Source organism: Carassius carassius, chromosome 11 (genome assembly GCF_963082965.1).
Source record: "Carassius carassius chromosome 11, fCarCar2.1, whole genome shotgun sequence".
NCBI lineage: Eukaryota > Metazoa > Chordata > Actinopteri > Cypriniformes > Cyprinidae > Carassius > Carassius carassius.
This window is the reverse complement of record NC_081765.1, coordinates 20,315,684-20,330,124: the sequence shown is the minus strand read 5'-3', so window position 1 is coordinate 20,330,124 and position 14,441 is coordinate 20,315,684. Positions and strand designations below refer to the sequence as shown.

The 14,441-nt window shown below is 38.6% G+C and overlaps 1 protein-coding gene across 1 annotated transcript in view; it reads left to right on the top strand.

Moving 5' to 3' along the window:
• Window positions 1–627: 627 nt before the first annotated feature.
• Window positions 628–14,441, top strand: part of LOC132152977 (heparan-sulfate 6-O-sulfotransferase 3-B-like) — a 47,653-nt gene continuing 33,839 nt past the window's right edge. The window contains exon 1 of the mRNA XM_059562032.1: window positions 628–1,373. Within this exon, the coding sequence (XP_059418015.1) occupies window positions 829–1,373 (545 nt within the window). The 5' untranslated portion in view covers window positions 628–828. The remainder of the gene's footprint in view (window positions 1,374–14,441) is intronic.

The following is a 14,441-nucleotide window of genomic DNA, read 5'->3' as shown; positions in this document are numbered from 1 at the left end:
TGCATGCCCATGGTGAATCAGAAAAATTTTGTGTTTTGCTTTATGTAGCATAAACAGGTTGATTTAAATAAACACGAATAAAAACAGTTTTGTTGCTGCATGCAGGAAAAAATTATTCCATTTGAGTTAACTGAAAATAATAATTGATAATTATAGTTTCCGGTGCATGAATAAATGTCCATTTATTACATATCTCGGCTGATTTGTGGAAATAACATTCCAAATTAAAAAAAAATAAAGCCTCAGTATGTGGCACAGTGAATTCTCTCAGTAGTGGCGACTCTTTATTGCGCAATCTAGCAGAGCACTGGACTGGGACCAGGAGCAGAACAAATTGTTTGCGTGCTACGAAAGAGCTCGTGCTATACCGGTGCGACAGCGCTCGCGTCTCACTGACATCATTCGCATCATCCCGCTGATGCGTGTCGCGCGGTGGATGGAGAACAGTCTCCGCAAAATAAAACAGACCAACGAGGCACTTCAAACGCTTTCATCTGCACACAGGCAGCAGACTTCAGTGTTTGAAGACTTACTCTTTTTATTACCACGATGTTCGGTTATTGAACAGAATTTGGTTATGCAGAACTGTATTTTGTTTGGTATCTTGCACAATTTTTTTTTTTTTTTTTTTTTTTTTTTTTTTTTTTTTTACTACAACTTTGTGAAAGAGCACGTTTGATGCGAAGCCTTGGATGTCACACTTTTTACCATATCAACATGTGGCATGGGTTTTTTGGGCTGGATCCCACACGAACGTCCTGGAAGAAGACTTGGAGAGGAGATCATGATGATTCACACTAACTGCATGAAGAATTTCCTTGTGTTAAAATGAATGATAAACCCAATAAATGGATTTTCATCCCGGTTTTAGCCATTCTTTTTGTTATGATTGGGTACCAGTATATTTGTCCGGCAGGCGGTCAGGTTTGCCATTTCAGGACAGGAGACAAACTCGTTAGGATCGGTCCCCCACCCATTCCAGACCCGACCACCGATAACCTGTACCTGGAGCAGGACCCGGAGGAAGGCAGCCCACCTAAATGTGCGTCCAAATTCAATTTCACAGAGCGCGATCTGACACGCGATGTCGATTTCAACATCAAGGGAGATGACGTGATTGTGTTTCTGCATATTCAGAAGACAGGCGGGACCACATTTGGCAGGCACCTGGTCAGGAATATTCGCTTGGAGCAGCCGTGCGACTGCAAAGCGGGACAGAAGAAATGCACGTGCCACCGGCCGGGAAAGCAGGAGTCCTGGCTCTTCTCGAGGTTCTCCACGGGTTGGAGTTGCGGTTTGCACGCAGACTGGACTGAACTGACCAACTGCGTGCCTGTGATTATGGACAAAATGAAGTCTCCAAAGCGCAAGAGGTAACGCGCCACCCTCTCTCTCGTAAACTAATTCGGAGAATTCATTTGCCGCTCTGTTGATCTTAATGAAGGTAATGATGAAGTGTAAAATGCAGTCTGAGGGTGTTTTCACACGAGTCCACTCAGACCCTTTAAGCAGAGCAAAATTGCTTTCACACTCTTAGAAACGTGGGCTCAGATCTCATTAATAATAAAACTGATGATGATGCATCATCATCATTAGGCTATACTGTTTAAAAAAATGTAATATAAAAAAAAATCATACACAATTTTTACTTAGACATTGCTAGTAAATTTCAAAAAGAAATGTCATTACTTCATTAAATTAAACGTGACATTTTGACTTGAATAGACGAAGTTTTTCATATTTTTGTAAAAGGGACTACAATAATCTTAATTTACAACTTAGAAAAAAATAAATAAAGTGTTGGCTACTGTAGTACTATATTAAATCGCAATTCTTCACTTTAACCACCACTGAGCAATGTAGTGAGGATAGAGTGCACTAACACCTCTTTAGTCCTAAAAAGTGAAACCAGTTTTGTTTACACTCACAGTGTCCTTGTACTTGAAAAGTAGAATCAGGCATCCATTTTGTCCATTTTGTAAATAGTTCTTATTTTACTTGTACGATTATAGTTATTATTAGTGTGAAATATACATATTTTAAGTTTTTATGTTCATGATTCACTCAGACATCCTTCAGGTATCTCAGTCCAGGTTGATTGGATGGGGAGTTCATTTGGAGAATTCAGATACAAGCTAATCCAAAATTCGTGCCAACCACTTTTGCACCCCTGAAACAAAGCACTTAAAGTTTAACTTAAAAGTAATATATTTCAACTGCCACATTGATTTGTTGCTATTTCTGGACCAGTTGACACTCCATCCTGTGATGTGGAATGTAGTTTTCTCCAAAAGAGATCTGTGCTTTATGAATTCCGTGCCTTTACTAAATCAAAGTTCCTTTTATTCTAGTCTCTGAGTCATCTACTATGCCATTATTCCTATCTGTAAGTTTTTTTTTTACTGTTTATAAGGTATTTTAGTTCATCATTAGTCTTTTCTACCTGTAAAGATAAATCTATTTCACATACTATTTTAAATAGTTATTTACCCTGTCAGAAAAAACAGTTATAATTGGGGGTTTCATTGCCTGTGGCCTCTCTGTGTCACTCTGTGATATTATTAATGTGACAGTGAAATTATTAACTTATCACCCTATGGTTTATGGCAAACACATTAAAATGCACAACAAAGAGATAACCGGTCAAAATGCCTAAATGTCAAGACCTAAATTATATTTTCTACAGTATCTGTGACCACAGCCCTCTTTCTCAGATTCTATGTTCCTGTCTAAAATGACTGAGAGCCTGTGTTTGTAATGAACTTTAAATGAGGTATCATAAAACCTAGCCGAGCCATCAAGCATTCCCATCTATAAATCTGACAGTGCCAGTCTGGACAAGCAAGCCATTAAAAAGTTATTTTAGTTGTTTACTAAGTGATGACTTAATATGGCGGAAATATGCAGACTTTCATTTTTTATAAGTGCCAGCAAATAAAAGACATATGTGTTTTTAGTGCCTGCAAATGCTGTTCTCATAAATAGCATATAAATTAGCTTTGTCTTCATCCTCGGCTACTTGCTGATCTAATGTTAGTCCATGAATTATGTTTGACACATCTGGAAAACTCACTGACCACTCATTTTAGTGATCAGTTAATAAGTTGCTCAGCCTGCATATTTATTTTTATATTTATAATGTGTTGTAATGAAAGAAGATATTAATACAGAATAATACTGAATGTGAGGAACAGCTGTAAAAAATGCATGTTGCCTTTAAGGAAGTTTCAGAGAGGAAACATTTATTGGGTGAGAAATTCACACTTGTACCCCAAAACTGCAAGACCACAGTTATATGATTCATCGCTGCAGAATCTGCCGGCTCATTCTGGAAGTTCGCAGCCTGTATGCGACAGAGAACCGAAGCCTAAATGAAACATAAATCCATCTTTCGCTCTCTCTTTGCTTTCAAAATGCTGCTTTGCATTGCTTCTCTAAAGATACACCAGGAGACGCAAATAAATCTCTTTTGCTCTCTGAACTGCATGTGGTGACTGTATGAAATTTCATCTTTATACCCAGCTCTGTTTATTTCTGTTAAGATGGATCACTCTGTGCATGGAGGAGGCTTTTCACAGACATATGATTCACATTTATTTCCTGTGTTTAAAGGTCACTTGAAATTTACAACACTCACAGTATTTCATAATCTAATAATGCAGATTAGTGGAGTAGCACAAAAGGACTGTGAGATTTTTTTCCCATTGTGAGCAATGAGCATGAGAGAGGATTCTCAGGTATGGTTTGGCCTTTTTAGCCTGGCACAGAATAGTGCGGGCACATCGCAGGACCTGAAAAGGTCAGCCATGTCACAGCAGATCAACAGACACAGATTCGATTGGAAGGGAGAGAGGCTTCTCTTCTTGTGTCTCTCATTCTGGGTTGTTTGTCTTCTTGTATAGTCATGCATTTCTCTTGCAGGTCAAAACTGTCAAAACAAATCAATAGTTAGAGAATCTTGCTAAGCAAGTTTAAAACAAAATTGAAGACTTTTTAATGCATATTACTGGTCTTATTGTAAATGATGCATTGGTGCAAGTTATTCCAAATAAAATGTAATGTCTACTTTTCAAGTGTAAATCAAATCACATGAATAAAATCAAGTCACATTTATTGTCAAGTCAAAATTGTTCCAAAGCAGCAGAATCTGTTATGTAAACTCAATTAAGGAGACAATTCAAAACATTAAGGCAGAACTGTTTTTTTTTTTAACCAGTTTAGCTTATCACTAGCCATAAGCACAATGACTCCTGTGCTCCTTGTTAAGGCTGCCTTATGGTCCTCGCTGGTCGTGGCATGACGTGTTCATAACAGATCACAGGTATCTGTACCAATTTTTTCCACATTAAAAATTCTATTTCACAGAGACATATGACATTTTGCAAGTGAAAGTGACGTGACATTCAGCCAAGTAGTGTGACCCATACTCAGAATTTGTGCTCTGCATTTAACCCATCCAAATTGCACACACACACTGTGAACACACACCTGGAGCAGTGGGCAGCCATTTATGCTGCGGCACCCGGGGAGCAGTTGGGGATTCAGTCCCTTGCTCAAGGGCACCTAAGTCATGGTATTGCCGGCCCGAGACTCGAACCCACAACCCTAGGGTTAGGAGTCAAACTCTCTAACCACTAGGCCACAGCTTCCCCACCATTGTATACCCATAGGCATCACATCAATGTAAATTATGTTGTTCAGATGATAAAACCCCTGATTTGGAAAAACCCCTGACTCATTCTTTTCACCTTCCTTTGTTGTTCCTTTATAGCTCTGCCTCTCTTCAGGACCTCTCTCTGCCTCTTTTTATTTTAGCACTCATTAAATTTGCCAAGTCCCCTGGCATTATAACCAAATGGAGTTTCTGGGCAGTCAAAAATGTGCAATCTGCTGAAATTAGATGCAATTAACTAAGCCAACTGCACACGGGTTCTAAGATTAAAGCACATCTGCACGTTTACAGAAACAGTCTCTTAGTTTGCAGTTAAAAACAAAAAACACCAAGACAGCTAATCCATAATTAGGAACACAAACGCATTAACACAATACTTTCATAGTATTGTTAAGGTTAAAAGGCATTTTACAAAGTTTCAGTGCACATTATGGAGAGAGAAGCTGCATTTTGGCATTTTGCGATTCCTACATAAGATCCTTAGATATGACCCACTGTATTGTCATTTTTGTACATTTTATTGGTCACCAGGCAAAACCATAATTCCAGTTTATTTGAAAAGAAATAGAATATAATTCATGTCTGTAGAAGAATTTTGCACCATTTAGAATTAGGTTCCTTTCAATTCATGAATGTGAATTTGAATTTAATTGGAAGTCACGTACATTGAATTAATTAAATATGATGAAACATTTTTTAACTAAATTTGTCCACTGCATATGGTGAAACAAAGTCACATTATCTATTAACAAATCAACTCATCAATATTAAAACCTGAATGTGTGTTAAGTTTTAAGTGAGTGAAGTGAAGTGACATACAGCCAATTATGGTGACCCATACTCAGAATTCGTGCTCTGCATTTAACCCATCCAAGTGCACACACACACACACACACACACACACACACACACACACACACACACACACACACACACACACACACAAACACACACACACACACAAACAAAGCAGTGAACACACACACACACACCGTGAACACACACCCGGAGCAGTGGCCAGCCATTTATGCTGCGGTGCCTAGGGAGCAGTTAGGGGTTTGGTGCCTTGCTTAAGGGCACCTAAGTCGTGGTATTGCCGGCCCGAGACTCAAACCCACAACCCTAGGGTTTGGAGTCAAACTCTCAAACTCTCTCAAACTCTCTAACCACTAGGCCACGACTTTACACTTCCCACAACTTTTCATGGCTTCTACGGTTAGGGTTTTCACATTAATGTAATAAGACCTAGAAAAATCACCTATTGTTCTTACAGAAGGCCAAACATTCAGTGCTCCAAACAGCCAAGGTCCTCTGTTCCCCCTCAACAATTAGAGTTCAAATAGATTCACAAGCTACTCATTTCCCAGACAATCACAGTAATGAGTAACCTGCAGCTGCACTAATGGGCCATTATTACTCACACACAGAAAGGGATGACATCCTCTTGGCACAATAACACTCCTTGCATGATATTTTTTTTCATTATAGTCAACACAGAGACACACAATTACTGTCAGTGTCTGCATGGGCACAGATCAACACCACCACCCATTTTTCACAAAGAGGTAAAGCGCTTTTTCTTGTCACCTTTTAAATTCCTCTTCCTGTTCATCCTTGTATGTTCCACACATCACTGCGCTTGTTAGATGGCTGCTATTGTCATGTTCATATCCTTTCAGCTAGGTCTGTCAGCCCTAGCAGGTTCTTTGTGAGCATGCATGAGGCTGCGGGAACTAGATTTTTTGGACTTACAGCCTGGAGGGGACTTGCTTGAACCCTGTGCATCCTCATTGGTATGGGACGTTTATTAGGTGCAGGTCTGAGCATGCCCCGTGTGGGTTAGACGCAGCAGGGTCCGGAGATTGCTTTCACGTGTCATTAATCCAGGTCACCATATTCTCTGGAGCAAATGGGATTAATGTGAGAATAAAACACGGGCTTGATTTTAGACACATGGAAGGCAGGGTGAATTCTCCTGTACGCAGGAGGGAGTTTGAGTCGGACTGTCACCGGACTAATAATCTTGGTGACAGGAAATGGGCCAATGAATTTGGGAGCTAACTTGTTAGACACGGAGCGGAGAGGAATATTCTTGGTAGAAAGCCACACTTTTTGACCCATGACGTAAACGGGAGGCCTTGACCGGTGGCGATCGGCCTTGGCCTTCATGCGCCCCCCTGCTTGGAGTAGAGTCTCACGGGCTCTAGTCCAAGTACGGCGGCACCTCTGGACGAGCGCGTGAGCGGAGGGGACCGGGACCTCGGATTCCAGACTCTGAAAAATTGGTGGCTGGTAACTTAAACTACACTTAAATGGCGAGAGGCCCATGGATGACACTGGTAACAAATTGTGGGCGAACTCCACCATAGAAAGCTGCTGGCTCCAGGATGATGGATTCTTGGCAACCAAACATCGCGACATTCTCTCGAGGTCCTGATTGGCTCGCTCAGACTGACCATTACTCTGGGGATGATAGGCCGAGGACAGACTGACCGTGGCCCCCAGTAACTTACAAAATTCTTGCCAAAATTTGGATACGAATTGGGAACCCCTGTCAGAGACCACGTCCATTGGGAGGCCATGTAACCGAAAGACGTGATCTATGACTGTGACCGCTGTCTCCTTGGCTGAAGGTAATTTGGGCAAGGGGATGAAATGTGCCGCCTTCGAGAACCGGTCCACTATGGTTAAAACAACCGTCATGCCATTGGAGGGCGGGAGGGCGGTTACAAAATCTAGAGCGATATGGGACCAGGGTCTCGAATGGACAGGCAGCGTTCGAAGTAGCCCGTCTGGGGGTTGGTTAGATGTCTTACCAGTAGCACAGACTGAGCAAGCCAAAACAAAATCGTGAATGTCGCGAGCCATTAATGGCAACCAGAATCGTTGCTTAACTAGAAAACTAGTGCGAGTCACTCCTGGATGACAAGCCACGTTGGAGCAATGACCCCATCGAATAACATCAGACCCCTTTGGAACAAACAAACAAATGCAACCAGGCGGAGGCGTTACCCCTTCTAAGGCTGTCTTGACCTTCAATTTGACCTCCCATACCAGAGTGGAGATGACAACTTTCTCAGGACAACTTTCTCAGGTAAAATACACTCGGGAGTGACCGGCCGTTCGGATGGATCAAAAATACGAGATAAAGAGTCGGGTTTGATGTTTTTGGACACCGGGCGGTACGAGAGAACAAAATCAAAACGTCCGAAAAAAAGAGCCCACCGAGCCTGCCTGGAGTTGAGTCTCTTAGCCGATCTGATGTATTCAAGATTCTTATGATCGGTCCAAATGATAAAGGGTAAATTCAATAACAAAGAACTTGATATATAGAGGACACAAGTTTGTTCTAACAGCAAAAAATAACTAAACAAAACCATATTGCAAACCAAATCTCCAACACTCAGTAATTCATTCCTAAATAAATTGTTATTTTGAACAAATCGGTAATATGAATGATTCAGTGACTCGTTAATTAAGTAACACTTGTTTCTTTACTGAATGAATCTGGCTGTGTCCGAAAACGGTTTCTCTCTAAGTAGGTATAAGTAATTATTTTATGAAAATAAATTATTTATGAATGTAATATGGAAACACTACATTCGCCATTTTGTCATGTGACCTACCAACATCATTTGCATTGTTTCACTGCCATTCACAAATTCACTTCAAGTAATCCGCTATTACCCTTGTCACATACTGTTTTTCACCTATGGGAGATATGCGATTTTGGATGCAGCCGCAGTGTTTTTGTCTGACAGTGTCAGATGCTTTGGTATACTAATGATACAGTGACTCATTCATAAAATGTAATTTGTTTCTTTCCTACAGTAAATGAATCTGTTTTTAACAGATTAACAGTTGAATGGAAAATGTAATAACTGACTCATAAAGACAGATTCACTTCTTGTCCCCTAAAGGCTAATAATGTGAACTACAGAAAGTCACTGAAAAATCCTCACCACTAATGCTTAGACTTATCCCTTAACCCAAAATTGTATCTTAGTATACAGCCAGAGGTAAGTATCTTGGATACAGTTTTTGCACAGTGTGATGGATCTATCTTTTGGATCCAACATTTTTATGTGAGAATGGTCGATTTTAGATTAAGCTACTTACATTTGCATAAAGTGTACTACATATGTATTGAATACTCGTCTTATGCAATATCCTGTAAGTCATACCTGTAATTTCATACCTCAATTAATTGACACAAATGGGTGCATTTGTTCATTTCTTTTCATTGTGTGCTTTCTGTTATACAAAGATCATACAACCCTCATTTCTTCCCCTAAACTGATTAACAAACTAATGTTTTCCTATCTCCCAAAAGTCAGATCTGACAACAGCCTTCAGGTCAGGAAGTGTAGCTGCATCTCCTCATACTGATGAAGATCTGTATAAATTTTGAGAGTTTGAGGTGTACACTGTGAAAGTGTAATGAGACGGGTCTTGCCAGAGCAGACGCTCAGCCCTTTTGACACTGCTGTCAAAAAATGCTCCTATAGCATATGACTCTCCTATAGTCTAAACTAGTTCTCCTATTGAATGCAGTCGCAGATCTGGCCTGGACTTATAGCTGATGTATAATATACAGAATATACAGAAATAAGAAAATCTTAAACAGAATTTATTGGATGTAAAGAGTTGTTGTAAAATTTGTACACTTTGAGACATGGCCCTCACGATGATTAAACATGGATTTGCCACAAATTAAGAATTACACCAAAAGTGCGCACATCCGACAGGCCAAAAGCTCAATGCAGGTGCTCAACCACAAATATTTGCATAAAGGAAGATCAAAGTTGGCACACCTGGCGAAGACGAACATGACAGGCATTTTATTTTTTATTTTTATGGATTGAAGGTATCCACTTCACCCAGTGTCTTTGTTCTCTGTGTTATACAATATCCTGACTGAAAGAAAAACCACTGGAAATTATTCAAACGACCGATCTGTCCGAGCGATTCAGAGTGAATTGCAAATTGATCGTTTTGCTAAACCGTTTAACTAATGAACTCAAAAGAACCGATTCTCGCAAATTGAACATTATTAGTTATTGCACTAAACAGCCGACAGAAAAACGCACAACACACGTCTGTCTTAATGGGCAGCGAAAATGTATTCTCGGTTAGATTTACTGGATCTTCATCTACAGACCAAGATGTATCAAGGAAAGAGCCAGGTTTTGAGCACATGTTTTTATACTGGCTCAACACTTCATCTCAAACGAAAACTTAAACGAGAAATCAATGTAAATGTGGTGGCACATTGGCAAGCTTCATAATCATTTCTTTTGACAACTTTTTTGACCCAGTTTGGGTCATATTCATGAATGTTTTGTTCTCATAATTACCATAGCAGTAGTTGGAGTTTCATTACAGCCTTTCTCAGAATCAGTCTGTGCACAATGGTGTTAAACAGAGAGACATACATTTGATAACAGATGAGTCACACATAGAGATGACACCTGCTGGGAATCACAACTATTTACTTCTGAACCCTTTGGGATATAGACTATATGTTTATTTGTACTGTGGAGAACAGACGGTCTTCAGTTACTGCTGTCTGTGTTAGAAGACCATGTAGCCTATAATACTCCACAAGTAATTACTGAGCTGCACTTCTCAGGTTGGTCATACTTATATAGATCCATAAAAATCTTTCAGATTTTAAACAACTTTTATGTTGCTTGCTACAGATTACCACTAAAACATTTTTTTATGTTCCTTGTGTGTGTGTGTATGTTTTAAAGAACATGAATTGCTTACAGTAATGCACTTACAATGTAAGTCTTTGGGGCAAGGATTTCAACGGACCAAAAGCAGAGATGTATATCTTGCATTTTTATTTTTATTTAAATTGCTTATATTAAATCCTCAACAAAACTTGATATCAAAGTTATGAAGATGTTTTCTTCATTTATTTATTTGTTAGTGGTGGGACTGCTATTCTAGGCAGATAAACTTCTGGTTTTGTGTTACCAGCATAATTTATGTGGGTGGATTTTTTTGCTCCGTGTAAACAGTCCATTTCTGGTGTCTTTGTGAGTTTAAATGATTTCCTGTGTTAAAAATCGGCTTTTTTTGGAGCCAGAAGATTTCACAGAGCTGTCTAGTTATTAGATTCCGAGTCTATTTCTGGGATCTACCAGAATTGCTTACAAGTATTTGAAATAAGATCTCTGCGAAATCTTTCTAGTAATAGAGCAGACATGGAAAAGAACTAGTACTTGGTCAGTGATGATTTTTAATGTTAGAGGAAACATTTTTCATTCAAACCTGTCACACACCTCATTTTGCATGGTAACCATGTCTATGTCTTATTTTTATTGTCATTTATTTTGGAAGTAAGCCAGCACAGTGAAAATTTAGTGTTGCAGATGTCAGTGTTGCTGCAAACAGGGATTTACTCCCCTTTCACCACTTTCCTGAAGCACTATTTATTTTACAGATTGACAGATCAAACCTTGACAGGGAATATGCCAGCTTAGAGGCTTTCTGTGTGTTATTTTTCAACCGTGATCAGTCAGGCCTGACCAAAGGTATCTGTAAAGTAAGTCACAACAAGCATTATTCATCACTGCCACGTGGTAAAATGTCATATTTCCTCATTTGGCATGGCCCTGCTGACAGGTAAATGATGTGAAGAGTGGGCAGGTAACGACAGGGATGGGGTAAAAATAGAGTCACATTCATAACACCTATTCTGAAGACCTAAATCTGACCCACCTGTACTGTTCAGAACCTCTGACAATTCTGCTGTGCCTTACAGGCTACGGCTGAAAAAATGGCAGCCCCAAAAGATATGAACTAGTGAAATGCTGTTTAGTTGAACACTATTATAGCCTATATGCTGAAGCTACTTAAATAAAAATAAGAATATTTTGCAAAGTTTCCCTGAGGAAATTATTTTGCTCACAGATAGCCTAATTTTCCCTGAATTTTCTTTCTCCTAGCGTTTTTGATTTCACACAAAGTGGAATGGACACGGACAAATACAAATTATTACATTTTTAATTTTCAGTGTAATTTTTTAAATGTATTATTATTATTATTTTTTTTAAATGTGAAATAGCTTATGCTTGGAAATGGTGTAAAATTGTTCATGACATTTATTTTCCCCTAAATATATCACTAAAAATGTCTAGGCTATATTTTCCAGTATTACAGATTAATTGAAATATTGTTTGGTTTGCTTGTTTTACTTAACACATATAGGTATAGGTGTTTTGAGTATTCTATTTACTACTACTAGTAGCAATAGTGGTGGTAATAATAGTAACTTGAATTGCAAGAAGCAGCTGGTCATGTGATCTCTGCATGCCATCATGCTCAACATAATCTCATCTTCCTGCTGGCTAAGAAAAAAGAAAAAGAAAAAGGCAAACACCCAAAATGAAAAAAAAAACTGTCTTAAAACTTTCTGATTGGCTAAACATCAGTCCCTGTCACAGACACAGGTGCGATTTCTCAAGCTTATTCCTGTGATTTTTATATGGTAGGGACATTTTATCACAATATTTAGTGATAGATTTCTAGAAGAATATGAGAATCAAAAGCTTTGGTGAAACTCTCCATCTGCTTTCCTTCTATTCTCAAAGGTGTCTAGGAGAAATAGATGAGAAATTAAAGATGTGGTCTTTTTCTTCCTGTGCATCACATCTTGCAGCTCTGTCACTTGAATATGGGACCATCAGTGTTGTTGTAAAAGGTCTTTTTTGTGTTTGGATATTTCCATGATGATCCTTGAGTGGTTTTGAATGCTGAGTGCTTGAGAACAGGGTATGATCTCAGTGAGCAGACTGTCATCCAGATTGCGTCTTTAATTTGCATGTTTATAAATAGGCAACTCTATGTGACACAGCTTACATTTGCATGACCATTTGATATGTTTGCCTGAACTAAGTACAGCACTTCTTAAAATGCATCTGATTTGTATCTTTGATTTTTTTGTCAGTTCTTTGATAGTGTGATCAAAGAAGTCCACAAACTTCCATGTGCAACCTGTAGTTTCCTTACTTGAAAAATGTATAATTTTAGGAAAGGTATTTTTTTAATGTATTTTTGCAACTCCAATTTTTTTTGTACAAATTTTAAACCTAAAAAAAGGGCAACACTATTTGATACATCAGCACTCATGTGATTGTATTACTCTTCAAAAAAAGTTGTTTTGTTGTACATTGCATGGGTAGTACTAACAATAATGAGTTATTTAATGTTTACTTTATATAGCGCTTCAGACAGTGCTCAAGCCTTTTTTATCAAAACATAAACAAATGTACATCTAAAAAACATGAACCCATGAATTCCAGATTGATAGAATAGATAATTTATGCGATCTGGTGGTCCAGACAGAATGAGTTTTAGCAGAGAAATATAAGTCCAGTCAAACAAACAAACAAACAGAAAAAAAGTAACTCCACAGTCCAGGTGTGTGGAAGGCTTCCTTGTTTGTTTGCCATGCTGCTCTTCTTATAGTGCTCTTGCTTCCTGTCAGGTGACTGATAACCTGACAGGCCAACTATACAGTTCTTAAACACACACACACACACACACACACACACACTCTATAATAAAACTCTATAATACATAAAATCACTGTAATAAATAGAGCGGCTAAAACCTGTCCCTTGTGTGACAGTGTTACAAGCTAAAACCTGTCCCTTGTGTGACAGTGTTACAAGCTAAAACCTGTCCCTTGTGTGACAGTGTTACAAGCTAAAACCTGTCCCTTGTGTGACAGTGTTACAAGCTAAAACCTGTCCCTTGTGTGACAGTGTTACAAGCTAAAACCTGTCCCTTGTGTGACAGTGTTACAAGCTAAAACCTGTCCCTTGTGTGACAGTGTCCCAAGCTCACAATGTTTGGACAGTGGTTGAAATAAAATGTTCATATAAAGATAATAAGATTGAAAAGTTTTCAGTGTTGAGAAGTGATGATGTTGAACCATAATGCCAATTGCTCCCGAATAGAGGGAAAAAGTAAGAGACTTACACTATATCAATAGCAATATTTTTGCTCATGGTATCATGGGATCTATTTACTTTTATCTCTGTATAATAATAATAAGTGGGAATGTTTTATTTAAAAAATAAACCTAGCTTTTTGATCATTTTTATTTTTGGAGTTAAGAGTGTTTTGTTCCCCCCTCCCTTATATCAAGGCTACATTCTCTATGCCCTCAATTGGGAGCTTCAAATGTTTGATTACAATATAAGACTATTTAATAATGATATGACAATATTGGAGATTTGGCTGACTATACCACTAATAGACTGAGACCTGCCACCCACATGTGGTATCAGTTTTTTTTCTGAAGAAAATGTGAGTGGTTTGTGGGTGGTTGTTAAGGTGCTTGGTTGATGATGCCTTTATTGGTTGTCACCAATTTGCTGGGGAAAAGATTGAAACCTGACTGGGATACTGACTTCTGACTGTTAAGGCCCGTTCACACCAAGGATGATAACTAATAAATATAGCGATAAAGATATAGTTCTAAATATCTTTCTCAGTATTAAAGAATAGCAGAGTCAATACCACATCTATAAAAATTAGGGCACCGAGAAACAATATCATTGAAATTACTTTCAGAACAATTTTTTCCAGCTGATGAATGATAAAAATATTGATAGCCAATCAGAACCCATACTGCTATCACGAGCTGGAGAATGTAAAGCTTATTGAACATTTCAGAGGAGGAATTCAGCTTCCTGCATTATTATGGATGATACAGTGCTGTGGACCTTTATGTAATTATCACAATAAA